At 42.7% G+C, this 27,898-nt stretch overlaps 1 protein-coding gene across 2 annotated transcripts in view; it reads right to left on the bottom strand.

Annotated features, from left to right (window-relative positions):
• TPR (translocated promoter region, nuclear basket protein) overlaps positions 1–27,898 on the bottom strand; it is a 57,383-nt gene that overhangs the window by 16,459 nt on the left and 13,026 nt on the right. For both annotated transcript variants that reach the window (XM_033151381.1, XM_033151380.1), the window contains exons 11-37: positions 27,434–27,631; positions 23,753–23,860; positions 23,088–23,314; positions 22,099–22,262; positions 19,694–19,836; positions 19,439–19,587; positions 18,659–18,821; positions 18,074–18,208; positions 17,715–17,855; positions 16,744–16,912; positions 16,423–16,589; positions 14,958–15,110; positions 14,206–14,322; positions 11,808–12,011; positions 11,511–11,695; positions 10,167–10,314; positions 8,879–9,016; positions 8,474–8,605; positions 7,744–7,874; positions 7,226–7,436; positions 6,762–6,908; positions 5,985–6,183; positions 4,418–4,623; positions 3,549–3,610; positions 2,417–2,625; positions 985–1,257; positions 550–698 (exon numbers count right to left, since the gene is read on the bottom strand). In XM_033151381.1, the coding sequence (XP_033007272.1) occupies positions 550–698; positions 985–1,257; positions 2,417–2,625; positions 3,549–3,610; positions 4,418–4,623; positions 5,985–6,183; positions 6,762–6,908; positions 7,226–7,436; positions 7,744–7,874; positions 8,474–8,605; positions 8,879–9,016; positions 10,167–10,314; positions 11,511–11,695; positions 11,808–12,011; positions 14,206–14,322; positions 14,958–15,110; positions 16,423–16,589; positions 16,744–16,912; positions 17,715–17,855; positions 18,074–18,208; positions 18,659–18,821; positions 19,439–19,587; positions 19,694–19,836; positions 22,099–22,262; positions 23,088–23,314; positions 23,753–23,860; positions 27,434–27,631 (4,428 nt within the window). The remainder of the gene's footprint in view (positions 1–549; positions 699–984; positions 1,258–2,416; positions 2,626–3,548; positions 3,611–4,417; positions 4,624–5,984; positions 6,184–6,761; positions 6,909–7,225; positions 7,437–7,743; positions 7,875–8,473; positions 8,606–8,878; positions 9,017–10,166; positions 10,315–11,510; positions 11,696–11,807; positions 12,012–14,205; positions 14,323–14,957; positions 15,111–16,422; positions 16,590–16,743; positions 16,913–17,714; positions 17,856–18,073; positions 18,209–18,658; positions 18,822–19,438; positions 19,588–19,693; positions 19,837–22,098; positions 22,263–23,087; positions 23,315–23,752; positions 23,861–27,433; positions 27,632–27,898) is intronic.

Raw genomic sequence — 27,898 nt, forward strand, 5'->3', positions numbered from 1 at the left:
TGATATTTACGTAACAAAAAAATGTGCACACAATTCCCATCACTTCTAGTTTGACCCAGTGAAGGTTCGCACGCACCATGCAGGTATCATGGAGATTTGCACACTAAAAATGAGAAGCCTGCGGTCAAATACGAGCAGAACAACCCAACCTAGCCAACAGAACCTGCCAACTGTATTTGACACTGGGTGATGTGACAGGTTTGTCACCACCCATTCGAAATGCTTCAGAGTTTTTTAAAAGCCAGCTTTCTGGGACAGTTTCCCCTCTTCTCCTAGCCCAGTGTACTGTTCCTCACTTCCTGTTTCTTTCCCTTCGGCATTTTCAAAATTCAAATTGGTTTTTGCAACTACAGTGGGAGTTTTCCATTTCTACAAAAAGCAATACAGATTTTCAGGGTTTAATTTTTAAGAAGAGCCACCCATTCGAAATGCTTCAGAGTTTTTTAAAAGCCAGCTTTCTGGGACAGTTTCCCCTCTTCTCCTAGCCCAGTTGTGATACCTATAAACAAACACGACTAAATGATTAGTGCTGTTCTTCATCTTACAAACCTCTGGCCCAACTCTCTGAACACTTCTCATTTTCTTTGCAAGAGGCATATCAACCATCTCCTCAGGAATTTGGTCTGAGTTTTCAACTGTGCTATCATCTTCTTCCTCCCGGGAGCGTTTGGGTAAAGAAGAACTTGGCGTAGCTGAAACTTAAGGAGAACATTTCATTAAATTCAAAACACACTTTGCCCAAGGCACAAAGAAAAAACAAACGATTATGGCTTTCTTTTTTGAGGAGCCGCTTGAAGACTGATGCTGGCACTTTAAAATTATTTCTTTTAATTCTAATTCAAAATTATATATTTAAATTAAAAAAAAACAACAAAGTTTATTTAGCGCTTTCCCTATGTCTACAGAAGCAAAACTGGCCAGGTAAATTAATGCTTAAATTAAATTTAAAGCCTTAATGCTTCTAATCTAGGAAATTTAACCAACCTGTGCCAAAGACTGCCGTTGAAGTCGACGGTCTTTCTATCTGTGAGCTCTGCACCACCTCCAAAATTGGGGGGGATGGATCTTGAGTGGCTGGTTCTATCTGGGGATGGCTCTGCTGAGTGGGCTGAACAAAAGCTGTCGCTTGAGTCTGCTGCTGAACTGTCAAGATGGGCTGGGAGAGAGAAGTCTGGACGTTGGGGCTTGTGGAGCGCACAGATCCACTTGTGCTTCCATAGACTGGAACATGTTCGACTGGTCCTTCCGACTGCATAGCTGAAATAAAATTGTTGTAACCGTTAGTTCCAGCCACTTAATATTCAACTTTTTCAAAAATGAGAAAGCTATAGCTGTGGCCCGGGGTTCAGGCTGGTACCCAGCTCTGAAATAAATTCCATCTCACTTCCTTTTATTTAAGGTGAGCGGCGCAGACAAGAGAATCAAGTACAGTGGTGTCCCGCTAGACGAAAATAATTCGTTCTACGAATGTTTTCGTCTAGCGGTTTTTTCGTCTAGCGAAGCGGCAATGTCTTGCGAGGCAGCCCCATAGACTTTTTCGTCTTGCGGGGTAGCCTCCCGCTAGACGAATGCCTTCGTCTAGCGAGTTTTTCGTCTACCGAGGCATTCGTCTAGCGGGGCACCACTGGAAAATGCCTCACAACCTATAGACTAAGGGACAGTCCTTTCTACAAACCAGAATTGTGTATTTCAGCTGTATGGAAGTTAACATGCATACTACTTTAATGAACATGACAAAACCAGCACCTGCCTACTAGAGTATTATTCTTTTCTATTAACTACCTTTGAGAAGACAAACAGATCTAGGCATTTCTGTGTACTGTTCCTCACTTCCTGTTTCTTTCCCTTCGGCATTTTCAAAATTCAAATTGGTTTTTGCAACTACAGTGGGAGTTTTCCATTTCTACAAAAAGCAATATAGATTTTCAGGGTTTAATTTTTAAGAAGAGCACTGAGGTTCCACAAAATCCTTGATATAGGAACATCCCAAGAACCGGGATTGCAACCATGAACATTCCACCCTAGGGCCAGTGTTTTTTTTTCTTAAAAAAATGTTTTGGGGTACTCTCATTTTGACTCAAGAAAATCACCATTTTATAGTTCAAATTGGGAAAAACAGATACAGTAAATGGACAAAAGTACAAAGATTCACAAAATGTTTAGGGGTATGTGTCCCCCCAGAAAAACCACTACCTAGGGCACTTTATGTTGTATTCATTCTATCAAATCCCAACCTTAACCATCAGAAGTTTCCTCGCTTTATGAATTGAATGGCCTCACAAACAGCACAGGAGGCAAAAGATGCCTCTGTGTTCTAATGCTTCTGATGCAGTGGCATATAGAATCCTAGAAATTACACATTAAAAAAAATACTATTCAGCATGTACATTATTAAGCCTTTTGATCAGTAATGTACCTTCCTGAGTTTCCACCTGTGTTGTCGGCATAACTGTGGCTGTTGGGGTAGATGTAGGATTTGTGACAGTTGTCGGAGTCAGCATTGGGCGGATGCTGGCCCTTGGGGTCGATTTGTTCCCGGCTATTGCAGCTGCTGTCACTTTGCTTGGAGTAGATACAACAGGAGTTGGTTTGATGTTGGCTGTCGGTGGATCTGAAGTACTAGCACTAGATAAAAGACAAAGTTGTATGTGTTAGATACTATTCTAAATATATGCAAATTGGTACAATGTTACCAGTCTTCACTGGAGTAATATGTAGAAAGGCAAAGGTAAAAAGGTAAAAGACCCCTGGATGGCTAAATCCAGTCAAAGGTGACTATGGGGTTGCGGCGCTCATCTTGCTTTCAGGTCGAGGGAGCTGGCGTTTGTCTGCTGACAGCTTTCCGGGTCATGTGGCCAGCATGGCTAAACCACTTCTGGCACAATAGGACATTGTGACAAGTGCCAGAGCCCATGGAAATGCCGCTCACCTTCCTAACACAGCGATACCTATTTATCTACTCGTGCTGGTATGCTTTTGAACTGCTAGGTTGGCAGGAGCTGGGACAGAGCAACAGGAGCTCACCACCACCGTGGGGATTCGAACCGCCGAGCTTCCGATCGGCAAGCCTAAGAGGCTCGGTGGTTTAGACCGCAGTGCCACCCGCATCCCTAATGTGTAGAACAGAGGGGGCTATAATGTATAAAATGTCTAGGCTCCCCATCCAGCCTATTCCCGTCTACCAGTCCCTCAGCTGATCAAGCCCCCAGGAGAGGGCTTTGTTAAACAGCTGCCCACCCCTCAGTGGAACAGTTAACAACGCCCCCACCTGATCAAGGCAATTTGAGCCGGCGATAAGATATACTGTGGCTTCCAGGCAGCCGCCAGCACCACACAGCACAGGCCGGCAGGGGGGAGCTGTGCTGCCAGTAACCAGGGAGCTGCAATACATCACCAGCTCAGAAAGTCTGAAACCTGTAATGCAGTTTGACCGTCATACTGATTCCAGCCAATTAATTTAGTACCGCCCTGTGCTAGTAGCAGCTTATAAAACAAGAGTGGGAAGGATCGACAGAGGTATGAAAGAATGAACGAACACAAGAACTCACATTCCTCTGTCACCTGCAGCAGGAGTTGACTTAAGGGTGATCTGTCTCTGCTGTTCTGGAGCCTATTGGAAAAAATGCTTCAGTAAGCCACAGGATTCAAAATATCAGCGCAAATGATTGTATGAAATAACACCCAAGTCTTGCATTCTACTGAATTATCAGAATATTGACGTTTGTGTTTTTATTACAGATTTATTGAGACATTGAATTCTTAGAAGGCGGTGGACTCTTGTTCACTGGAGGTTTTTAAGCGGAAGCTGGATATTCATCTGTCATGGACTACAAGAGGTTGGACCAGATTTCCCATAGGGTCCCTTCCAACTCAACAATTCTATGATTCTATGTCACCTTCAAAGATCCATACCGCTCAACCACCACAACCAATCTAGTAGCATCTTAAGTGGGTGGGAATCTGGTCTCAAACTACAAAACTAGAGCTGCACAAATTGTCTACCTTATCCGTAAAAAAGAAAAGAAAAAGAAAGAAAAGGTAAAGGACCCCTGGACAGTTAAGTCCAGTCAAAGGCGACTATAGGGTTGCGGCGCTCATCTCGCTTTCAGGCAGAGGGAGCCGGTGTTAGTCCACAGACAGCTTTCCGGGTCATGTGGCCAGCAGGACTAAACCGCTTCTGGCGCAACGTAACACCATGACAGAAACCAGAGCGCACAGAAATGCCGTTTACCTTCCCGCCACAGCGGTACCTATTTATCTACTTGCACTGGTATGCTTTTGAACTGCTAGGGGTTGGCAGGAGCTGGGACAGAGCAAAAGGAGCTCGCTCCATTGCGGGGATATGAACCGCCAACCTTCTGATCGGCAAGCCCAAGCTGCTCAGTGGTTTAGACCACAGCACCACCCGCATCCCTACCTTATTGGTAGATTCTGCTGGCTCATCTCGCTGCTCATGGTGCCTCTCTTGCTGCTCTCGGAGCTCTCTCTCTAGGCGGCAAATGCGGCCTTCATACTGCGATTTAAGTGCGCTCATCCGCACTTCCAACTCAGTCTTCTGCTCTTCCAGGGCACCGCTCTTTTGTTTCCACTCCTCGCTTTCTTTGGTCATCTGTTCCTTCGCACCTGAATTCAAGTATAGGAAGTCAAGTCTCCTCACTGTGAAACTCCTTAAAGGTAAAGGTAAAGGGATCCCTGACCATTAGGTCCAGTTGTGTCTGTCTCTGGGGTTGCGGTGCTCATCTCGCTTTACTGGCAGAGGGAGCTGGCGTACAGCTTCCGGGTCATGTGGCCAGCATGACTAAGCCGCTTCTGGCAAACCAGAGCAGCGCATGGAAACACCGTTTACCTTCCCACCAGAGTGGTACCTATTTATCTACTTGCACTGGTATGCTTTCGAACTGCTAGGTTGGCAGGAGCTGGGAAAGAGCAACGGGAGCTCACCCCGTCGTGGGGATTCGAACCGCCGACCTTCTGATCGGCAAGCCCTAGGCTCTGTGGTTTAACCCACAGCACCACCCCGTGTCCCATGAAACTCCTTACCATGTCTCTTTATACAGGAATTTCAGAAACAGCTTTTTCACGAAGAGCTCTGTCCCTGCAGGTCCCCTAATATTCTACATTTCCATTTTAACATGGTGTTATGCAAAAGCTCAAGGGCTACATTGAGAGGGGACTGGGATCAGGACCCCCTCCAATCGAAAAACCATGTCGGGTATTATATCTGCACAGTGGCTTGAGTGTGTAGGCTCAAACCATGCAAGCAGACCACCACTCAAGAGTACATGGCCTGCAAGGTTCCGTCAACATGTGCTGACCTCTATATATAGGGCCCTTGCATTAACACAATACTGGTACTAATCACAAAAGACTCCTACCCAGATGTGGGGCCGGCTCAAATCTGCCATCTCTGGGAGAAGAGTGTCCCTTAATCCTGGCTCTGGCTCTATCAAGAAATCAGAGTCTGCAAATAGCTCTTGCCTAATCAGTAAACAGATATGGCTGCTTTTCTCCTCTTCATACTACAGCAATTAGCTTAGGAGAAGGAGGATTTTTTCCTGGCAGGCTCCCGCAAGCTTAACTATGCCCATTAGTCCTGCTGGGACGACAGGCTCCCAGTTCTGTTTCTACTGTGAAATAATGCAGAATCCAAGGCACGGATATCAGGTGGGCTTGTGTACTGGCACGGTTCCTTATCCCCTTGCCAAATAGAACTCCTGATTATCTGGATATTATCATGTTTACAACAGCTGCAGCAGCTAAAGGATGGAATATTTTAGGAGAAGAAAATAGGATTAGATATGTCATGTGCATTTGTCTGTTTACACACACACACTTTTGAAATCCTTTTGTGAACCTGACGAAGTGGACTCTCTTATGTAAGCTTCTACCTTGACCGAGTAGCTGGAACCTTAGGGCAATGTAAAAACCTTACGCCAAAGAACTAAAAATGGCAACCGCTTCGAAAGAACTGCCAGGCAACTCACCTGTTAACAGTGCAATCCTCTGCTTGGCAGCCAGAAGCGTCTTCTTCATCTTCTCCTCCTTCTCAGCAACCTGCTGCCTGAGCTGCTCCTCTTGTGATGTTTTTTCCTGTAGATCTTGCTGAAGACGGGAAGCCTCTGACTGAAGCTGGGCTACCTGTTCCTGGAGATTTTTTACTTCGGTGTCCTTCTCGCCGAGCGTCTACAGAAAACAAGACATGGAAGCTTTAGAATTGTTTTCAATCACTGGGTGATTAGTGAAGTAGCGCAAGCTTTCTATGAGAAGATCCTAGACAATCTAAGAGCCACAGGTAGGTAGCCGTGTTGGTCTGCCATAGTCAAAACAAAATAGAATAAAAAATTCCTTCCAGTAGCACCTTAGAACAAACTTAGTTTGTCTCTAAGGTGCTACTGGAAGGAATCTAAGAGCTGTAAAAGCATAGGGTGTTTGAATCTGAGTATACTGTAAAGTATACTCAGATTCAAACACCCTATGGTGTAACATTTTCTGACACACTTACAAACAATTTTCTATGGCATTTTTTCACTACTACTTACTCTTCCCAAATGATTTCAGGGCAGCACACCTGGGAATATCCCTTTAAGGCAGGTTAAGCTGAAACAGCATGACTGGGCCAAACCTCAGTGCCATCCAGGGATCTAAACTTGGTCCCCCCATCATACAAGCACAACATCCCACTTCAGTCTTTTTAGTAAGCTGATTATTCATTTTGGGAATTGGCTACAGACACATATGGACCTCAGAAAAGTCTCTCCCACCTTCTGTAAATTTTCAATCTGTCCTTCCAAGGCTTTTATCTTGGTCTCAGCTTGGCTCAGAGCTTCTTTCACTTCTTGAATTTCTTTGTCTGAAACATGTTGCTCCTGCTGTTCTGCAGAAGACGGAGCTGATGCTTCTGCAATCACCTAAATTTTTGGAAAGTAAACATCTGTGTTAGTGAATGGGATCGGTATTATGCAAGCTATTAACCAAAATTACAGCAGAATGTACATTCTATAATAATGAAAATTTATTATTTATACCCCACCCGTCTGGCTGGGTATCCCGGGCCACTCTGGGCGGCTCCCAACAGAATATTAAACAGAATAAAACTTCAAACATTCTACATTCCTACAGCCTCCCCAGACCAAAGCACAATTTTCAAAAATGAAGACTAGCTGAATTTACAAAACTGTAATATGGAAGAGCTCTTTCATGTCACTTATCAGAAGTTAAAACCCACCTTGTCATGCTGTGCTTTCAGTTCTTCATACTGAGTCTTGTATCTACGTCCAATTTTCTTGACCTGTGTTATCGTTTTAACTTTCTCTTGGATGTCAGCCAGTTTAACGTCTAAATCTTTCTGAAGGGCGTCCTTTTCAGTTTTCGTTTTTGCCAGATCTTCTCGGAGGGTCTGGACCAGATTCTGACTTGTTGTCAGTGAAGCATTTGACCTTAACAAAAATTGAAAGAACTTCTAACACAACGGAAACCAAAGAGAGCTACTTTCCGTATACTGCTGCCTTTCATTATTGGAAAATGCAAGCAGTTTAAAAGAGGCATGAAAATAAAAAGTATCTGAATCCACAGCTGCTACTACTACCAGCACCTGTGGTAAAGGCTGAACAAATATATCAGGATTAGACCTGTTCAAGACACCCCATTAACTGCTGAACAAGAACTTAATGTTTATAGGAATGGGTGCTTCTACCATCTAGTATTTGGCATCTCCAAAATTTTAAGACATTCTTTGAAATTTACCTTGCAATTTCTGCTTTAAGCCTGCCTATGTCTTCATTCATCTGCTGTATGCGTTTGGTGTTCACCTCCTTCTCCGAAAGAAGCTTCCGATACTCTTCAACATCTGTATCTTTTTGTTGGCTCAATAAATGCTGCGAGAAGAAATTTACCTATGTAAGTGTTGTTGTTTTTTACAATTTATCTTATTCTTGTTTTCTTTCATATATTTATATTGCGCTTAGTATCAGAAGGGTATTTAAGTGGTTCATAGAAAGGTAACAAATACAATACAAATATATAGCTATACATAGATAATGAAGCTAAAAAGACCCTACAAAATATAAAATAAACACACAGCAACACACATTCTGAAAACTTCATGAGATTCAGGACTGCTGCCTACCTGTAATTGCCTTTAGGAAGAGAAAAATCCCTTCCCTCTTCATCCTCCCTCACTCTGATCAATACTTATTTTTCCACGAGCACCCAATAATATTTAACTTATTGCAGATATCCCTCCTCATGCCATTTAGCTTTTCTTAAATGCTTCCCTTCTTCCTGTCTAAGGAAAAGTGTAAATGTATTTGCCCCAAATCTTACACCATAGCTATTGTCTTATTCCCCTTTCTCGGTCTTCTATTATGTAACATTTCCACCCATCCTGGGAGTGGGGACCTTCTCATTGTACTCTGGAGAAATGTCCTATCGAGGCATTGCAAAACAATAGTTCTTGAATCCAAGGTAAGCTCACCTGGGTCCGGGCTTTCCAGCGTTTGACATCCTCTTCCAAAAGCTTCTTCTCTGCTTGAAGCATCCCACTCTTCTCGCTCAATTCAGCATTGGACTCTTGCAAAGGCAAGATATCAGCTTCCAGTTTACGCACCTGAAGACATAACGGTTTAGAAGTTACTTCGACTGACTTTGTTTCCTGGTACAGCCAAAATCTTCACATCCAGAGTTTAACGTCGTGTCTCAGTGAAGGAACAGCTCCTTGATTTGAAACTTTCAAAGGTCTCAAATTACTGCAGGTTGTAAATTATGGTTTGACACAGTGGGAGCTAAGTGTATATTCTGTATAATTTCTCATTTTGTTCAATAATTTGTGATTTTCAGTGTTTTCGGGTTTTGAAAGCTAGATTTCAAAATTCATACTGACTTTTGCTTGCATTTGCTGCAGTTCCTGTTCAAGTCTCTCTTTCTCCTCCCTCAGCATCTTGTTGGTTTCTATCAAAACATTCATGGTCTCCGTCTTCTTCATTAGTTCTTCATGCTGAGCAATTGTTTTCGCTGTCACCTAAAATTCAACACAATAGTGAAATCCCAAACGTGTATCAAGATCTATGTTTTCAGGAAGATGTGACCTGGGGGGCCCCACTGTAATTTCTTTGGGAAACTATTAAGTGCGTTCATTAACATTGTTAACTCGGCAAAGGTAACTGTCAGAGAGAGCAATATATATAATAAAAAGTTTAAAAAGGTAAAGGACCCTTGGACGCTTAAGTCCAGTCAAAGGCAACTATAGGATTGTGGCGCTCACCTCACAGACAGTTTTCCAGGTCATGTGGCCAGCATGACTAAACCTCTTCTGGCGCAACGGGACACCATGACACCAGAGTGCACGGAAATGCCGTTTATCTTCCCGGCGCAGCAGTACCTATTTATCTACTTGCACTGGTGTGCTTTCAAGCTGCTAGGTTGGCAGGAGCTGGGACAGAGCAACCCTGTCATGGGGATTTGAACGCCGACCTTCTGATCGGCAAGCCAAGAGGCTCAGTGGTTTAGACCACAGTGCCACCTGCATATAATATGCACAATTCTCAAACATAAAAGGCCATTGTGATATCTAACAAGGTTCTCCTACTCCAGGCTCTTAGCAGGTGTCTGTACTGATCAGCCTCTGGACCATTACATTAATCCAATGGTTTTAAAACTATCTATAGTTCTATCAATGAACATCTCTGCTGCACAAACATTCTGAAGCATCTGTTTGTCACAGTCAGTTCACATAGAACAGTAGCCTGGGTTTTGACCCATATGAATTGTGGGTTCACTGCATGAACACAGCCCACATTCCTTGTGGCTTTGCAATGCAGAGAAAGGGATTGACCAGTGGTCTTCAAGGGAATGCCAATCTTCTCAGAGGAATCTCATTGTTTTCTAAAGAAGCCAACTTAAATCAAAGCATTCATCTTCATTTCAAACACCAGATGTTTTGGCACAGGCAAGTTATCTGTTTCTTTGTATGCAACAATAGTCGTGTTTCTGAAAGCAAGCCAGAGGTTTTCTCCAGATATTACCAACAAAATAAGCAGCACTCCTAATAAACTTCATGTCTGTCAATAGGACAGGAATGTTTCCAGCAGGATTCTGAAGTGTCAATATACAAAGGAAAATACTTCTGTTAACTTCTAACCTAAGGTGACCATGGGCACACAAATACATACCTGCACTTTCTCTCTCTCTGCATTCAGACTTTCCTGCAACTGTTGGAGCTCCCTTTCCAAATGTTCCACCCTCTGGCGGTACCGTAAGCTCTCCACCTGAGCCACCTCAAACCTCGTTTCTGCAATCTCCTTTTCTCTGCGTATGAACCTGCGGTGGAAAGAAGCACTACTTGAGATTAAATGCCTCAACAAAACACTGTTTAGCCCGCAAAGCTAAAAATTGCTAGGTTTTAAAGGGAAGTTGGAAAACATGGCGCCTGGGCTAATAGATATTGGGATTTTTTTCGGCCCTATAATGCTACTACAGGCAAATGCAGACACAGTGCGAGATCATATAGTTTAGGATCTGAAAGTGGGTTGTCGTCAGACTGTGTTAACTATCCTAGGTTACCAGTGTGTGTGTCCATTGCTACCCTTGGTTAAGGTTTAAGCCATTTTTCTGAATTGGAGTTTAGGAACACCCTTCAGTTAGCAATGGCCACGCAAGATACCCAAGAGGTAGAAGACACAGAGGGCAAGGATTTGAGTGCAAGAAAGGAGTGCGTCTACAATCCTGCTACTTCTTCCTGGTCCCTAGAATACGTGTCTTTCAACTGCTTCAGAAAAATCACAATTGTTTCAATGAAGGCAGGAAAGCAAACCGGATTCTTGAAGAGCCACCCGCTTACCACAAGAGCCTACCCCCTGCCTTTGACCACAAGGTGGAGCAAAATCCCAACCCGATGACCTTCTATGCCAATGGGAAGAAGTTTTGATTTTGTCAAATCTGCTCAAATACTAGGCATTTCAAAAATCCCCCTGAAACATTTGCAAATGGGTCCTGAAGCAGGGTACAGCTAATATTTTGTTGGGAGCCACCCAGGGTGGCTGGGGCAACCCAGTCAAATGGGCAGCTTATAACAGGAATAATAATAAAGATGGTGTTCTCCCCAGATGTTGTGGATTATAGACTTTTATCATTACTCACTGTGTTCTCTGGGGATTTGCAGTCCATGTTTTCCTGGAGGATACCCACTCTGTGTACTCCTGGGGTTCAATACAGTGATACCCCGGGTTACATAAGCGATCCATTCCGGGTTGTAGTACATAACGTGGGCATGCATATCATGAACGCACGAAAAAAACAACACCCCCCGGAAGAAGCGTGATTTGAGCACTTCTGCACATGCGCGAAGAACGCTTCTGCGCATCCGCGGGTCACGTGCGCTCCGGAAACACTTCCGGGTTCCGGGCGTTCGCAACTTGAACATCCGCAACACAGGGGGTACGTAACCCGGGGTTCCACTGTACTTTGCCAATTAAATATATGAATGACATCAGATCCATACACTAAATAACACACACCTGAGAATTTCCACTATCTGTTCTTGTGATTTTCCTTCTTCAGTGAGAGACACATTTAATGCTCCTGGCGTGCCTTCCTTCACTGAAGACATCATCTTGTCGCTGAGCGTTTCCAGCTGTTCATGCAACAGTCTGTTTTGTTTTTCCAAGTCTTCACAGCGAGAAGCAAGCTTAGAAGCTTCATCCTTTAAGAGAATATAAAAGCTGATCACTTCAGAAGATTTTATTTTATTTTTAAATGCTACCCGCTTTCAGGATTGCACACATGTGTAAAGCTTGTACCGTCAGAAAAGTTACCTTTAACATTCTCTCTCTCTCTTCCCACGAAGCTCTGCTCTCTCGCAATGCAGCTTCTGCTTTCTGGGCAGCTTCCTCAAATTGCTGCTTTATTGTGGAATTCTTAGCAACTTGTTCTTTGGCAGCCTGCAAAGCTTCAACATCAGATGCATGAAGCATCAGCTCCCGCTCATATTTATTTTGTGCTTCTGCTGCTATCTTGGCCTGTAAAAAAAAGACCCCAGCTATCACCACTTCTGAACTTTTAAGGAATTCAATTCACTTTATTTGGCCCCCTGCACTTTAAAGGTTCTCAATTTGTCACTAAAGTGATGTGTAAGTTTAAGTGGGGAAAACAAAACCCAGCCTATTCCAAGTAGCCTTGCTGATTCTCCTAAAATTTAGGGTACAAGCGTTTTCCACCACTACATTCTAGATTAGACAGATTTATTTTCTGTAGCAGGAGCCCACTGATTACATAATCTTACATACAAGTTCCCAAGCGATATAGCATTACAGTATCATTCTAACAGAAAGGAATAAGACACTGATGCTTCCCATTTTCAATGAGTGCAGACCAACATGCAATAAACTAAACATTCAATTACTCATATTAGGCTAGTGCAGGGAACACCAACCTGGTCCCTGTAGACTTGGTTACAGGTGGGTAGCCGTGTTGGTCTGCCATAGTGGAAACAAAATAGGAAATTCTTTCCAGTAGCACCTTAGAGACCAACTGAGTTTGTTCTTGGTATGAGCTTTTGTGTGCATGCACACTTCTTCAGATACACTGAAATAGAAGTCACCAGATCCTTAAATATAGTGAGGGAGTGGGGAGGGGTATTACTCAGAAGGGTGGTGGGAATGGGTGATCAGCTGATAGGTGTGGAAAACCTGTTGAGGACTCTTAACGGCTGCAGGGAAAGGCAAGGGGTGAGATGGCTAAAGATAGCTTTGTTATCTCATTATACATAACATCAGCTGATCACCCATTCCCACCACCCTTCTGAGTAATACCCCTCCCCACTCCCTCACTATATTTAAGGATCTGGTGACTTCTGTTTCAGTGTATCTGAAGAAGTGTGCATGCACACGGAAGCTCATACCAAGAACAAACTCAGTTGGTCTCTAAGGTGCTACTGGAAAGAATTTCCTATTTTGTTTCCTGTAGACTTGCTTAGTGTTCCCAAGCTACCACAGAGCCAGTGTCAGATTGGCAGTGTCAGATTCCCCTTTTCTTTTCAGTTTTCTTTTTTTTGGGGGGGGGGGAATCTTTTTTGGAGATGGCATGCACATTTCTTTGCCTCTGGAGGAGCTTCTCTGAATGTGGAGGGTAGGGTTGTTCACACATGGTCTCTGTGTGTAACTGAGAGAGATGTACTTGGGCAGCAAGAGATGGAGAGATGTGCAGTGTCGGTGTGTTTGATATGTGTGAAAGAGATGGGGAGGTATTATGAACGTTTGTTCTGGGTATGTGTAGTTTGTGAGACAGAGACAGGTGTACATGTGGGTGGTTGGATGGGGAGAGGGAGAGAGGTATGTACTGTCTGGGGGAGATGTACGTGGAATATGGGGGCAGGCATGTTATCAATGTGTGGTCTGCACGTATGCAGGGTCTGTGAGACAGAGAGGAAGAATTACATCCGAGCAGACAGAGGCAGCTATATATGGGAAGTATTTGTGTGTGTCTCTGTGTGCGTGCACATGGAGAAAGAATGAGACTGTATGAGTGAGAGAGAGATGCAATGCTTGCTTGTGGTCTGTACAGTGTGTGGACATCTTGTTTATTTCTCCTGGTACTGGGGAATGCTCCCTGTTATTACACATTAACGCCATTTTTTGGGAGGGAGGGAGGAAATATAAATATTGTGTGATCTCCACAATCAGGAACCAGGAGGACATAGCCGATTTCCTAAGCAGGGGTAAGCAGAAGAAGAGTTTGGATTTGATATCCCGCTTTATCACTACCCAAAGGAGTCTCAAAGCGGCTAACATTCTCCTTTCCCTTCCTCCCCCACAACAAACACTCTGTGAGGTGAGTGGGGCTGAGAGACTTCAAACAAGTGTGACTGGCCCAAGGTCACGCAGCAGCTGCATGTGGAGGAGCGAAGACGCGAACCCGGTTCCCCAGATTACGAGTCTAGCACTCTTAACCACTACACCACAGCAATGACTACTCTCTCTAATTTTGTGTTATGCCACACACTCATAGCACTCATATTGCGTTACACCACACACCCGTGACAGCCATTTTGCAAGAACCAAAATGTGCCCACTGGTCCAAAAAAAGGTTGGCAACCACTGGGGCTGGCACAAAAGCAGTGCGTGAGTGCACAACCATCATTTACGAGAAACACGGTCATGGAAAATCAATGGAACATAAATTATCAACAATATCCTGCGCCTTACAAAAACTTACTTGTTCTTGGCAGTCCCGTTTAGCATGCTGCTCATTGGTAAGGGCTGTATTTGCTCTCTGAAGAGCTTCCTGGACTTCAGACTTCATACTGGAGAGATTTTTCTTCAGCTCGGAAAGCTATACATTAAACACCAAGTGTCAAACAATTTCGAACTTTTGAAAACCATTACATTTTAAAGTTGCAGCTGATTGGTGCACTGAATAATCCAAATTTAATTAAGTGTTAAATCGGAATTTGAACTTAATTCAAGGTCACCTGAGGCAGTTCTTTACTTCTACAGCAACTTCCCCAATAAAATAGCCTTTGTATGCTTAGGGCAGATTGATATGATCATGCTTTTCATCTGAATGAAACAACCACTGTCATCACTGGCTGTTTTCCATCACATGCCGTGGAAGAAGGAAGATTTCAAAAGATAAAATCTATTTTGTGATGGCCACATCGGATAAATTAATTAACACAAGTAACTCTGTATGCCCAATGGGGCTTTGGGTGCCAGTTTTTAAGAACAGCAGCCCTGACACACACCCTCTGCATGCCACATGGCAAACAGAGAGGACTTGCAAAAGCACATGGCAAAATGGCATTAGGGTTTGTCATTCACCAAGTTAAAGAAAACCTTAAGAATAAAAATTACACTAGATATGCTCAAGTCCTTCCACGGAGAAGCCCTTTGTAGCCTGGGCAAGTTCTCTTGCTAGCTACAGTGAAAGGAAAATGTATGATGGAGAATACTCGTGCTTCTATATACCTGCTGTTCCATGTTCTCTATAGCTTTACGTTTCTCATCCTGAAGCTCCTGCTTTTCCTTCTCTGCCTCCATCAATTTCTTTTCTAGTTGGGACTGATACTCAGAGGCCTCCTTCAGGCGGGCTTCAACGGCAGCGCGGACTTCTTCAGTTACCTGCACAATTAACTCAGTTTTATATGTGATATCCGTAAGTGGCACACAGCACACAGGAGACCTGCTTGCAGCCCATCACTTTCAACGAGAACGGAAAGTAAACTTCAGACAGTGGTATCTGAAATACAGGACAATGCTCAAATCCTAACCCTAACCCTCCCATTTTAAAGGGTGAGAAAAATCTTCAAGTGTAACAGATAAAGGGCAAGCTGTTAGCTTGAGGAATCTGCTGTGAGGACAAAGCATGTCTGAGATACTCTTGGGCCACTTTTTATTTTATAGTTCCTAAAAAATGCCAATTTAAAATGAGATGGTTTTCCACTGGCTCTCAGCAAGATCAGCTCATGGAAGAGATGGGGGAAGCTACCTCCACAAATTATTTGACCGTATTGATCACAGCAGCAGTGGGCAACCTTCGGCCCAAAGGTCTACAGTGGTACCTCGGTTTTTAAACTTAATCCATTCCGGAAGTCCGTTCTTAAACCGAAACTGTTCTTAAACCGAGGCATGGTTTCCCTAATGAGACCTCCAGCCGCTGGTGTCCTTCCACCGTTCGGCTTCCATTCTTAGACCGAGGTAAAGTTCGCAAACCGGGACACAATCTCCAGTTTTGCGGAGTTTGTAAACGGAATCGTTCTTAAACCAGACTGTTCTCAAACCGAGGTACCACTGTAATTAGATCTGTCAGGGATCCTAATCTGGCCCACAAACATATGCATCTGTAAGGATTTTTAGGAGAGGGCAGTAAAAAGCGAAACAGGTCAGGCTAGTTGTTCATAAAGTGGAAGGCGTCGAGGAAAGAGTGCCTACAAATTTTAAATAATATTTTAGGTTCTACAAATGTTACAAACTTTTTCTTCTTTTTTTAGTGAAAGCTGAGAATCTGGAAACTGTTATTCACCTGGAGGGGGGGCAACCATTGTGGGCATCTATGCCAGTGAGGCTGTTTCCCCCAAGTCACCCCCACCTGCCTGGCACCTGAGATGACCAGCATTAATTGATCAAGGAAAGGTCACCGCTGGTGCACCAGTTTAAAAGTACACTGCCAACTGGGCATGCAGAAGCAGTGCTGGATCCCGATTCTCGAGGGTTGTTTTCCCCACCTTCTGTCTAAGTCATAAGAAAACTGCTTGTGGTTGTGCGGTTGTGGGAGACCCAGCCAGATGGGCGGGGTACAAATAAATTATTATTATTATTATTATTATTATTATTATTATTATTATTATTATTATTATTATTATTATTATTATACCATGAAAACATAGTTCCACGTCTAAGTCATATTTAGCAGACAGTTTTATTGGCCCAGTACCTGCTTCTCTTTGTTCAGGGATTCCTCGAGGCTTACAACCATAGCTTGGTATTGCTCCACATTACTTGTGGCAATCTTCAGCCTTTCCTTCAAATCATTCACTTGCTCCTCAGACTGTCTCAATCGACTTACGAGATCCTCCACATCCTCGCTTGCACTTGGCTGGCCTAAAAATGGCAAAGATGAGGTTAAACAAAATAAAGCATTGTTCAAAATAATTCTGGATTTGGGGGCATACTACATGGAAGCTGTTTTCTTGTGTTTTACACACGCTAGACACGGGTTCAACTTAGCAAATGTTTACACTCCCCCCCCCCTCACCTTGACCAGGAGCTCTTTGTGATGACTGGGATGCTAACTGGGCCTCCATATTGTGAAGCTGTTGTTTTAACGTTGCAATGTCCTTTTGGGCATTCTTCAGCAGTTCTTTTGTACTAGCGTGAAGATTTATTTCTGTCTCAAGCTGTCTTTTAGCATCCAATAAGTGAATCTGAAAAGGAACGGGTATACTTTACGTCAAACATAACTCAGCAACTATAGGTAGCTTAAAACAGAATTTTGCACATCTCTTCACAAAACTGGGGGAAAAAATGTGAACTGCAGGGGATATTTGTGTTTTGTCTGGGGAAATGTGAATTAGGTAGGTTTGTATGAAAATGTACATTAAATGAATTTATTCCCCCTTCTCTAGACAGCAGCTCTCATGTTTGCTAAAGCATAAGATTTCTTTGGATTTTGTTTCATTTTTCTACGCTCTCCTTTTAAAACAAAAGTATAAGGCATTTCTTCCATGAGTGGAAAAAACCTTCTACACATGGGGCAGTTTTCGAAACAACTCTATGATTTGAAGAAATACTGTATGAGCTCCATTCTGGTGCCTTGAACCAGAAATTAATCGAGATCTATTTGTCTTTCTTTTCAAAAACCATGAATACCACAGAAGTGTTATGTCAATGAATTGTTTCTTAATAATAATAATAATAATTTATTATTTATACCCCGCCCATCTGGCTGGGCCTCCCCAGCCACTCTGGGCAGCTTCCAACACAATATTAAAATACAATAATTCATCAGATATTAAAAGCTTCCCTAAACAGGGCTGCCTTAAGATGTCTTCTAAAAGTCTGGTAGTTGTTGTTCTCTTTGACATCTGGTGGGAGGGCGTTCCACAGGGCAGGTGCTACTACTGAGAAGGCCCTCTGCCTGGTTCCCTGTAGCTTGGCTTCTCGTAATGAGGGAACCGCCAGAAGGCCCTCAGTGTCCGGGTAGATCTCATAATTTCTCATACTTACATCTTGAGTTTTGTTAACTGAATGCCTTTGTTCCGCCTCATTTTCTAGTTTTTTCTTCAGCTGGGCTATTTCACGCTCCAATTTCTCTATTTGGTTATTGAGCCTCTGCTGAGTTTCCGTCTCAGCCCTTTCCAGTATCACCTAGTAAGAACAATATATACTAATATGGAACATTTTTGCTGAATTTTGCTGAAAGGAAGTGAGCTCCCAAATGCTTCTGTAAACCCCCGCCCCCCAATGTGTGACTTGCACACAGACATACGTGCAAGAGAAACATTGTGCTGTTCCTGAGCAAGCTTTCCTCCATGCACACCCACTGCTGAGACCGGAGAGCATGAGTAAAGAGGGCACAAACAAACCTGAATAGACTGCAGGTTAGTAAGCAGCATATTTTGTCCTCTTTGTGCTGTTACTAAAGAATCTTTTTGCTGAGTCAGGCGAACCTCTGCCATTTTCAAAATATCCTTCTCTTTTTTCAAATTCTCTGCTCTCACCTTTGAAAGAGATTACATTTGATTCTGGGTTAATTCAATCCTGGTAAGGTTAAGTGTTGACATCTGTATAAAGCGAGTTATTAACCTAAAATTTACATTCATGGCGAGTTTTCAGCCACTTGAGTACATAAAGCCAAAACAGATTAATCACAGCTTAGCTAGGCTCATGTCGTCCCTAGAAACAGAAATATGTTGCTGTCAACCACCTCAATGCAGGACAATAAGCTTATGATGAAATAATCCCCAAAGGTTCTCAAGCTACAATTATATTTCTGCGCTATGATCTTCATAAATGCAATAAGCAATAAATAATCAATTCAATAAGTAACAAGAAGAAGTAGTACTAAGTGGATATGTGTGTGCTGAATGACGTCCACTCGCACAACACAATTTTTCCTTCTCCCTTCCCCTGGAACAATTCAGTTATGCGTAATATGCTGTACTACTTACCTCTGCCACGGCTAGTTTTTCATTAGCTCCTCTCAGCTCTTGAGTCATAGTGTTGATAATCTGTTCTTGTTTCTGAGTGGTTGCTGAAAGCTTCTGGATTCTTTCATGCAACGATGTTATCTCTCGCCGATATCCCTCCACATTATCCTGCAGCATCTCATAACTTCACAGGGAACATAGGTAAGATCATATTTCAACCAAATGGGTATTACAAACTCAAATGAGGAGAATTCTAACAATTTTGTTTCCACTAAAATCAACTGGAAGCAAACAACTGAAGAGGTTTTTTGGGTGCAAGTTTCCCAGTGGCTAAATTAACTGGTAATCTGACTGAGTAGACAGTTCAAAGCATGGTTTTCGGTCGTTCTCGCCCCCACCCCATAAGTATGTTTAAGAAAGAGGATGTTACTGAATATTTTAAATCAGTTCATACCTCTTTGAGTTTATTTTCATTATTTAAAACATTTGTTCTCTGTGTATCAGCCCAGGATCGTAAACATTGGTTTGAAGCTAACCATGGTTAATGAAAACCATGGTGCAGATGTAATGCCAACCATGGTTACCTAAAAATGTGGAGGCGATTATGACACTACATAGTACTCCCATCTCCTAACCTTAGTTTGATCAGGCAGTGTCTACAATGTTCCTTGAAGTAATTTGTCCTATATACTGCACGAGATTACTGACACAAAACTCCAGGTTTCAGGGCACAAATTGCAATCCTCCAATTGCATCAATGGTACAGAAGCCTTTCGTCAGCATTCATTAATACTGTCTTACCGCTTGGAAGCAAATTCAAGTTGGGTGGAAATCTTTGTATTCTGTGACCTCAAGTCTGTAACCTGCTCTTGAAGCTTCTCATTTTGCTCATTCAGAAGTTTGTCATTCTCTGCCTTTTCTTTCTTGTAGCTCTCAAAGAACTCCTGCAGCTGTAGAGCAAGTCAAACGTGTTCAAAGGTAAGTACAAGGCCAAGCAGAAAACTGCTCCTTTTGTAAAGATGAGGAAAAGGTGTTTGGAGAAAGACTGGCTGGTACCTGCTTAAGGGCAGCCTTAGCCTCCACGGCTTCAGATGATTCTGTCACTGGCACAGCAACAGGAGTTGACATGGCCTGAGGTGTCCCTGACAGGCGCTTAGGGGTCACTGCCAGAGACATTTCTTCTGGCAAGATGCTTGAAGCTATACAAAACAGAAAAGCAACATTATCAGATCAGAGAAAACTGAAAGATCATTTATTTCTTACCTTTCTGAACCACCCTTTCCCTAGAGAGCTCAGAACAGTCCTCCTACTCCCCATTTTATGCTCACAACCTTGCAAAAGAAGAAGAAGAAGAAGCCAGGCTGTGAGTGTGTCAGTAGCTGAAGCTCATCCAGAGAACTGCATGGGTGGATGGGGGTTAAGACCCATGTGTCCTTGGCAGGAAAGGTAAAGGACCCCTGGACGGTTCAGTCCAGTCAAAGGCGACTATGGAGTTGTGGCGCTCATCTCGCTTTCAGGCCAAGGGAGCCGGCGCTTGTCCACAGACAGCTTTGCAGGTCATGTGGCCAGCAGGACTAAACCGCTTCTGGTGCAACGGGACACCGTGACGGAAACCAGAGCGCACGGAAACACTGTTGACCTTCCCGCTGCAGTGCTACCTATTTATCTACTTGCACTGGCATGCCTTTGAACTGCTAGGTTGGCAGGAGCTGGGAAAGAGCAATGGGAGCTCACTCCATCGTGGGGATTTGAACCGCTGACCTTCCAATCGGCAAGCTGAAGAGGCTCAGTAGTTTAGACCACAGCACCACCCGCATCCCTTTTTAACTTTACCTTGGCAGGAGTCTGACCCTCAACCCAGTACACAGTACTGGTTCTCATTCACACTAATGGGCTACACTTTCCGACAGTGACATTTTTGTGGGCTGTGGAATTCTGCACTCCAGGCCTCAAATTTTTTCAGCGTTCACGTTTACATTTATGCCTTACATCTGGATCAAATGATCTTCTAGACAGCTTACAATATATTACAACCATATAACTAGGAACCCAGAAGTCCATTCCTCCAGCTAATGGCAAAGGCCAGAGGTTCTTTCCCCTTCACTTCTGCATTACTAGGGCACTTTCAACAACTCCCCCTGCCCCCAAGGTGAAAGCTTATATTCTTCAGATTCTACCCCTAAAATCTGGCACAGCTGAGGAAGAACACAACTGCCTCCTGCCGCAGCTGATGTCCTTGAAGGTGGCACTGCCTGAGGTGCTGTCACACAATCTTCTCAAACTTACTTACAAAATTCCCGTGGTCTCACAAAATTCTCAGCTAAAGCTTTGCAGTGTTGTTGCTTTTTAAAGGAGCACAATATGCGGCTGAAAGCATGAATCAAAATTAAATTGATTCCACCAAGGGATATGTTTAGGCTGCAGCCGAAAAGTACAACTGTGGTGTGCATTTGGAACATCGAGCAACATAGAATGTAAGATTGAAGCTACACTGTTCCTTCACAAAGTTTGAGCAATTTGTTCCAATCATAAAAATCACAGCTTGAAAAATGGTCAGGCAAACCTTTGGGAAATGCTTGCCATTCTACCCTCACTGTACCCAATGAGAACACCAAAGCCTAAACCCTGCTTCCCTCGCGGTGTGTAACGAAACGGATCTAAGTTAAGGGAGTTTCAGAAACCCACGGTGTTTTATGAGTTAATGGGCACCCCAGTTTGAGTGGCAGGTATCTCATGGGAGGCGGGACATTCCGCTCTTTAAAAGGAGGGAGCAGCCGTTAGAGGGGTGACTGGAAGAAGGAGGGTGTGGGGCCAGGATAGTGGTGGGTAGGTTAGGATAGGTTAGGATACGTTGAAGATGTGTATATGATGCTGAAAGAAAGAGTTTACTCTGTTATGAAACTAAGCTTATAAACCATTACTGAAACCGTTATGTTCTGAAAGACATAAAGACTTCTTATTGTTGAGCTAAAAAAAAATCGTCATTCATTTGGTCCAGCGAGCTATGTATGCTCATGAGGAGGTGAACTCAGGGAAAGGACAAAACTGACCTGCAGGGTGATAGTTTGTGTCTTGGAGTTCCCTCAGGAGGGGCTAGCAGGCGGAAACCCTGGTATTGCCACAGAGTTGCTAAGAGGGCTTAGCTAACTGATATAGTGAGGGATCTAATGAAAGAGACCCCGAACTGTAGGCAAAGAAGAGTTTAACCCCTGAAGCCCAGAGCAGAGGATATAACCGGCCACGGCCGCTGGACAGGGAAACTCCTGTTACTAAGAGGTTCCCAGATTATAAATAAAAGGGGATTGACATAACAGACGGACCTCAGAGGGACAGGTGGGGTGGATTGAAATTTGACCCAGAACACCTGATTAGAAATTCACTTAGTAACAAGGGGGGAGTGTGAAGTGGAGGTACGTCGCATGGTGCAAAGAAGTACATTGGCATTACTGAAGGGACCATACCTTGCAAAGGAATGGAAACTCCAGAAGTCTGTGCCAGCAAGATGCGATACATGTCACGCTGGCGAACTATGGAGTCTACAAGCTGCATCTGGTGGCGCCGTGACTCACGCAACTTTTCTAGCTCAGTGATAGCTTCACCAAGTTGACTCTGCAGCTCAGAAATTCTGTTATAGAGAGAAAACAATTCTACTAAATCTTTTTTTTTATTTTTTAAATCAACATCAGGTATCAGAGGATTAAAAAAGTCTTGTTGTGAGGTCTAGAAAGACAGAAAATTGAACTAGAATACTGAATTTAATGGGCAGATTGTGAGCTAGCTCCTCTCTCATATCATTGCAAAAATGTTCTCGTGACAACAGCCAAGACACACAAGCTGAACTGGGAAAATGAATAAAATATTAGGCTACAGTTCAGTACCAAGATTTCAGTTATTTTTTCAGAGATACCTACTTGACTGCAAGTTATAGATATTACAAATACAAAAAAGAGCATAAATTTTGATACACACATACATTCACATATTGCCACTAAAATTGGACAGGTTAACCCAAACCCTGGCCTGGAAGCAGCAGAGCAGAGTCAACACTGCCCCCGCAAGCCCTGATGCTCATGCCAGCCAAGACAGAAGGCAGATTGCTGCACCAGCTTCAAATGATGCTAGTGGGGCTAGCACTTGGTTTTTGCAGGCGCTACCACCTGCAGAGATCTCACCAGCAGTACTTCCACCCACCCAGACATTAGGCAGGAGAACAGGGAGCTCAAAGCTGGAGGATTGATGCTGGCATAATTATGTGGGAAGAGGCTGTTAGAAGTGGGCAGAGGGAAACCTCCATTCATCAATCCAATCTCCTCCCAGCCTGGTGTAGAAGGGAGCCTGGACTGAAGCTTTAAACAAACATTTCTCATATTACTGCTTTCTAAACGGAACAAATATGTGATTAAGATCAGATTTCTGGATGTCAGAACATGCTGCTAAGAGGGGAGCATACTTAGATGAAGTGGTTTCTTCCTCCTCTTTCTCTTTAGCTGCACCCAGGTCTCTGAGAGCCACTAAGAGGCGCTGGTTTTGCTGCTGAAGTTCCTCAATGTTCCTGTAGGAGACCAGATGCTGGCTTATGACTTCGGAAGAGCTGCTGATGTCAGCAGAGCTCACTTCTTCTTCGCGGATAACATGGTTGCCTCGGGCTTCTTCAAGTTCCATCAAAAGCACTCTTATCTTTAAAAAGGAAAGCAGATGATTCATACAGCAGAACAATAGCTCTTCCAGAGCTGTGCTGCAAGAATTCTATGCAAGATGTTAAAACGGTCATTCTGCTTTTTAATACAACCTGACTTTTATTTTTAGGTGCATAATTGTATCATGTTGTTCAGATTATTTACTGCCATCAATGTGGGATACAACAGGTTATGAATTTATGAAATAAAAAGTACGGGGCTGCACTGAGCAGACATTATTTTAAGGCTGCAATCTTAAAAGTGCATGCTTAGATTTAATTCCAAGTGAAATCAGTAAGGCTTACTCTGGAGTAAGCAGAGTTTCAGAATCCCAATGCTTTCACAAACTGTCTACTTTGACTCTAGGTTTCAGGTGAAATAGTTCATCAAGGTATATAGACTTTCAAGAGTGGACCACTTAAAAAAAACAACAACTAACCTGTTGTGAAAGATCTTTGACTTGGCTTTCAAGCCTCTGGTTCTCTCTTTCAAGCAAAGAAGCTTGCTTGTTTGCTTTATCAGTATCGTCTTGCAAACGTTGAATTTCCTGTAAACCAAATCCACACACTTAAAAAAGAAATCTATTTATCTTGCAGGAATAATAAAAGAACAGAACCGCAAGCATATTAAACAGCTAACTTCCCCCAAAAACTTACACTAGAACTACTATAACACAATAGTCTTATTACAGGTAGGTAGCCGTGTTGGTCTTCCATAGTCAAAACAAAATAAAAAATTCCTTCCAATAGCACCTCAGAGACCAACTAAGTTTGTTCTTGGTATGTGCATGCACACGAAAGCTCATACCAAGAACAAACTTAGTTGGTCTCTAAGATGAGACACGGATGGCGCTGTGGGTTAAACCACAGAGCCTAGGGCTTGCTGATCAGAAGGTCAGCAGTTCGAATCCCCGCGACGGGGTGAGCTCCCGTTGCTCAGTCCCAGCTCCTGCCCACCTAGCAGTTCGAAAGCACGTCAAAGTGCAAGTAGATAAATAGGTACTGCTCCAGCGGGAAGGTAAACGGTGTTTCCGTGCACTGCTCTGGTTCATCAGAAGCAGCTTAGTCATGCTGGCCACATGACCCGGAAGCTGTACACCAGCTCCCTCGGCCAGTAACGCGAGATGAGTGCCGCAACCCCAGAGTCAACCACAACTGGACCTGATGGTCAGGAGTCCCTTTACCTTTACCTTAAGATGATACTGGAAGGAATTTTTTACTTTTGTTTTGACAATAGTCTTATTGTTACCCAGTAGGTGGTTTAGCGTTGACAAGAAAAGCATGTCACGTAGTTGAGGCCCCAGAATTTGTATGACTGGCTGCATAAAGAAGACCTCCTACAAATCTAATTGATAAACACATTCAACCAATGTGTCAAAAATAGTTGCAACAAAAGAACAAGATATGCCTTCTCCATTATATGATTCAGAGAAGTCCATGATTGTTTTTATTTCCCATTTGTAAACCACTTCTCACAAAGTAGCTTCAAAATGGTCACACAAAACAAAATCAGATTAAAACCATGACGAAGCATCAACAAAGCACCTGACTCGAGAAAAGGAGAAGCCACCAAAAGCATGTTGAAAAGAAGCATGCCAGCCCATAGCTGTCAACTTTCCCCTTATTCCGAATAGGATTCCTCGCAAGAAAAGGGAAAAGTTGACAGCTATGCGCCAGCCTCACTGGGGAATGCCATATCGGCAGGCATGTCCAAATTCTGTTTCAGGGGCCTAATCCAGCCAATCGGCCGGTTCAATATGGCCTCTGTGGCAGGTAAAATCCTAAAAAAAACCCTTAACAATTTCAACCCTAAAAAAAAGCTCAACAACCTTGGGGTAAAATCATACAAAAAGCTCAATAACTTCAAACCTAAAAAAAGGATAACAACTTTGGTCAGCCCCTACGGCTCTTCACTTCATCAAATCTGGCCCTCTTTGAAAAAAGTTTGGACACCACTGCAAGCAAAGAAACCTGACGCAGCCCATGGAAAGAAGGGATTCCGTATTTCCTGGGCAACAGTCAGCACGCTGGGGAGGTCAATCTCACTTACAAGTAAGTGGGAACATGAAGAACCTCCTCTTGGATTTGGAGGAGGCCCAAATGGGAATAGGAACATTACTTCTCAATGCAAGGTGCATTACATTTTTCTTCAATCCAAGCAAGCCAGTGCTAATACCATCAACTGAGACAAATCAATGAAAAATGGTGAGGGGTCCATATCCAAACCAATTAGCCTACGAGCTTGACCCACACCGTCAACTAAATCATGCAGTGAAGCTCTTGATAGACTGCAGGTTACCTGTTTGATTGCTCCTTCATATAAAACACACTGGCGGGGGGGGGGATCCTCCAATATATAAAACTCTAATGCTGTGCCAGAGGAATTCCATTGACCCAATAGGACTCCTGTTTAGTGATGTTAAATTCTCGAGAATAATCTTTTGGAGAAATTTTTTGAAAATATTCTCGATTAATGAGAATATTAGAGAATTTTCATTTAAAATAGGAGAATATTCCTTTTAATGCATTGAAAGTGATATAATTAGTTAATATACATGTTTATTCATGGGTAAACATGTTAAGATGGCAACCAAAAACTGTACAAGTTTTTGTACAGATACTTTTATTCAATGGAGCATGTTACGGTTTGAGACAAGTAAATTCAGTAATACCTGTAGGCTATCTTGTGCTTCTAATAGCTCTAACACTTCATAATAATAATAACAATTTATTATTTGTACCCCAGCCACTCTGGGCGGCTTCCACCAAACATTAAAAAACATTTAAAATATCACAGTTTAAAAATTTCCCTAAACAGGGCTGCCTTCAGGTATTTTCTGAATGTCAGGTAGTTGTTTATTCCCTTGACTTCTGATGGGAGGGCATGAATAAAACATAGCTTGATAACTTTTTGTGACTAAAACATAGCTTGATAAACAAAACTATATGCATGCATATAAAAAAGAAGTCATTAACATTAAACATATTATCATTATATGATAATTATTTCAATATGTCAATCTCTGGTAAGTGGCACCTTGTACCATTGAATGGCACTGGAAAAACCAGTTATTGGCACTAAATAAAAATATAGAAACATCAACTGTTTAAATAAAGTTCACCTCACATGCTGTTACACATAACTGTATAGGCCTAGGTACTTTAAGTGTATAATGCATTGAAGCTACTTTCTGTAAAAAAATAAATAAAAAAAATCACACTGTATGGCCAAGGGGATAAAATTGTCAAGAATATGTTCACACCAAAATAGAAAAAGGGCTATTACATATAGTTGGAATACATACAAATTCAAATGTTCATCAAATTAAGTAAGCATTTTTAAAACAAACAAAAAACCAATGTTTTCTGTAGCTTACTTTTCAGAACTGCCAATGGTGAATGACACAATGCCCAGTAATATAACTGGATCAAAAAAATCATTATTCATTATTTACACTGGCAATATCACAGCCTGACTTATTATTTACCAGATTTTTAAAATGTGGGTTGTATAACTGGTTCTTACATTAGAATTTACAGTTTGTGGAAAATGTTCTCCGGAGAATATTCTCACCTCACATCACTACTCCTGTTTCCTCTCCTCCTGTCCACTAAAAAAATCTGCTTTAGAGAGTCCAGAGAGGAAGAGTAAATTCTATTATGGGCATGTGAAGCTGCAGCACTGGATACAGCTCAGCATCAAGGAGAATGAATGGGAGGCTGGAATCCTACCATGTGTGAAATTTAGAAATATACACTATCTGGGGTGGGGAGTATTTAAATATGTAATCTTCACTTACTGTAAAAAAAGATGTGCACCACAAAATGTTGCTGACCTTGAAGCTCAACTCTAGCATACACAACTGCCGCTCACTGCTACAGTTTTACTATTAATTTGTGGGGATGGTGATAAACAGCAGTTTAACTAGGTGGCTCTAAACTTCACATTAAGTTTAGGTCTTAAATCAGAAGTGAACAGGAAATTCTATCCCCTTTCGCCCAGAGGGCAGCTGGGTGTGAAAGAAATCTCTTTGGTTAAAAAAACAACAAGGTAATGTAGTTGTATGTGCTGATAAAGGCGAGTACATTTTGACTCAATCTCAGTTCCGTTTTATACTAACCTTCATTGCTTGCTCAAGTTTAGCAGACAGGCTCGCTACAGCTTTCTGCGAGCGTTCATATTCTTCACGTTGACGCTTCAAAATAGGTGCTTTGGCTTCTACTTCCTGCACTATTTCATCCAAGTACTTATTAATCCTCTTATTCTCCATTTTTTCTAACAGCAGCTGATCCTGTGCTTCTACGTACGCATTGTAAAGCTGTGTTGAAAGATGAAAACACACAACTAGTAAATCCATTGAACATCTTACCTAAAGAAGTCAGGCAGCCATTTATCAACCAGCAGACATTTTCTAGACTCGTAACCTATTACACATATCCTGTTCCCAGGATACATGTAATTTCCTCCTCACCGTGACATCTGAGGGGTTTGCCTTGGAAAAGATCTATGGGATCAGCCCCAACAATGTGTTAATGTAATTTACATATAGCCACCCACAATTGCCCAGGAGTACTTCATAGAGGAG

Source organism: Lacerta agilis, chromosome 6 (assembly GCF_009819535.1).
Source record: "Lacerta agilis isolate rLacAgi1 chromosome 6, rLacAgi1.pri, whole genome shotgun sequence".
NCBI classification, from domain to species: domain Eukaryota; kingdom Metazoa; phylum Chordata; class Lepidosauria; order Squamata; family Lacertidae; genus Lacerta; species Lacerta agilis.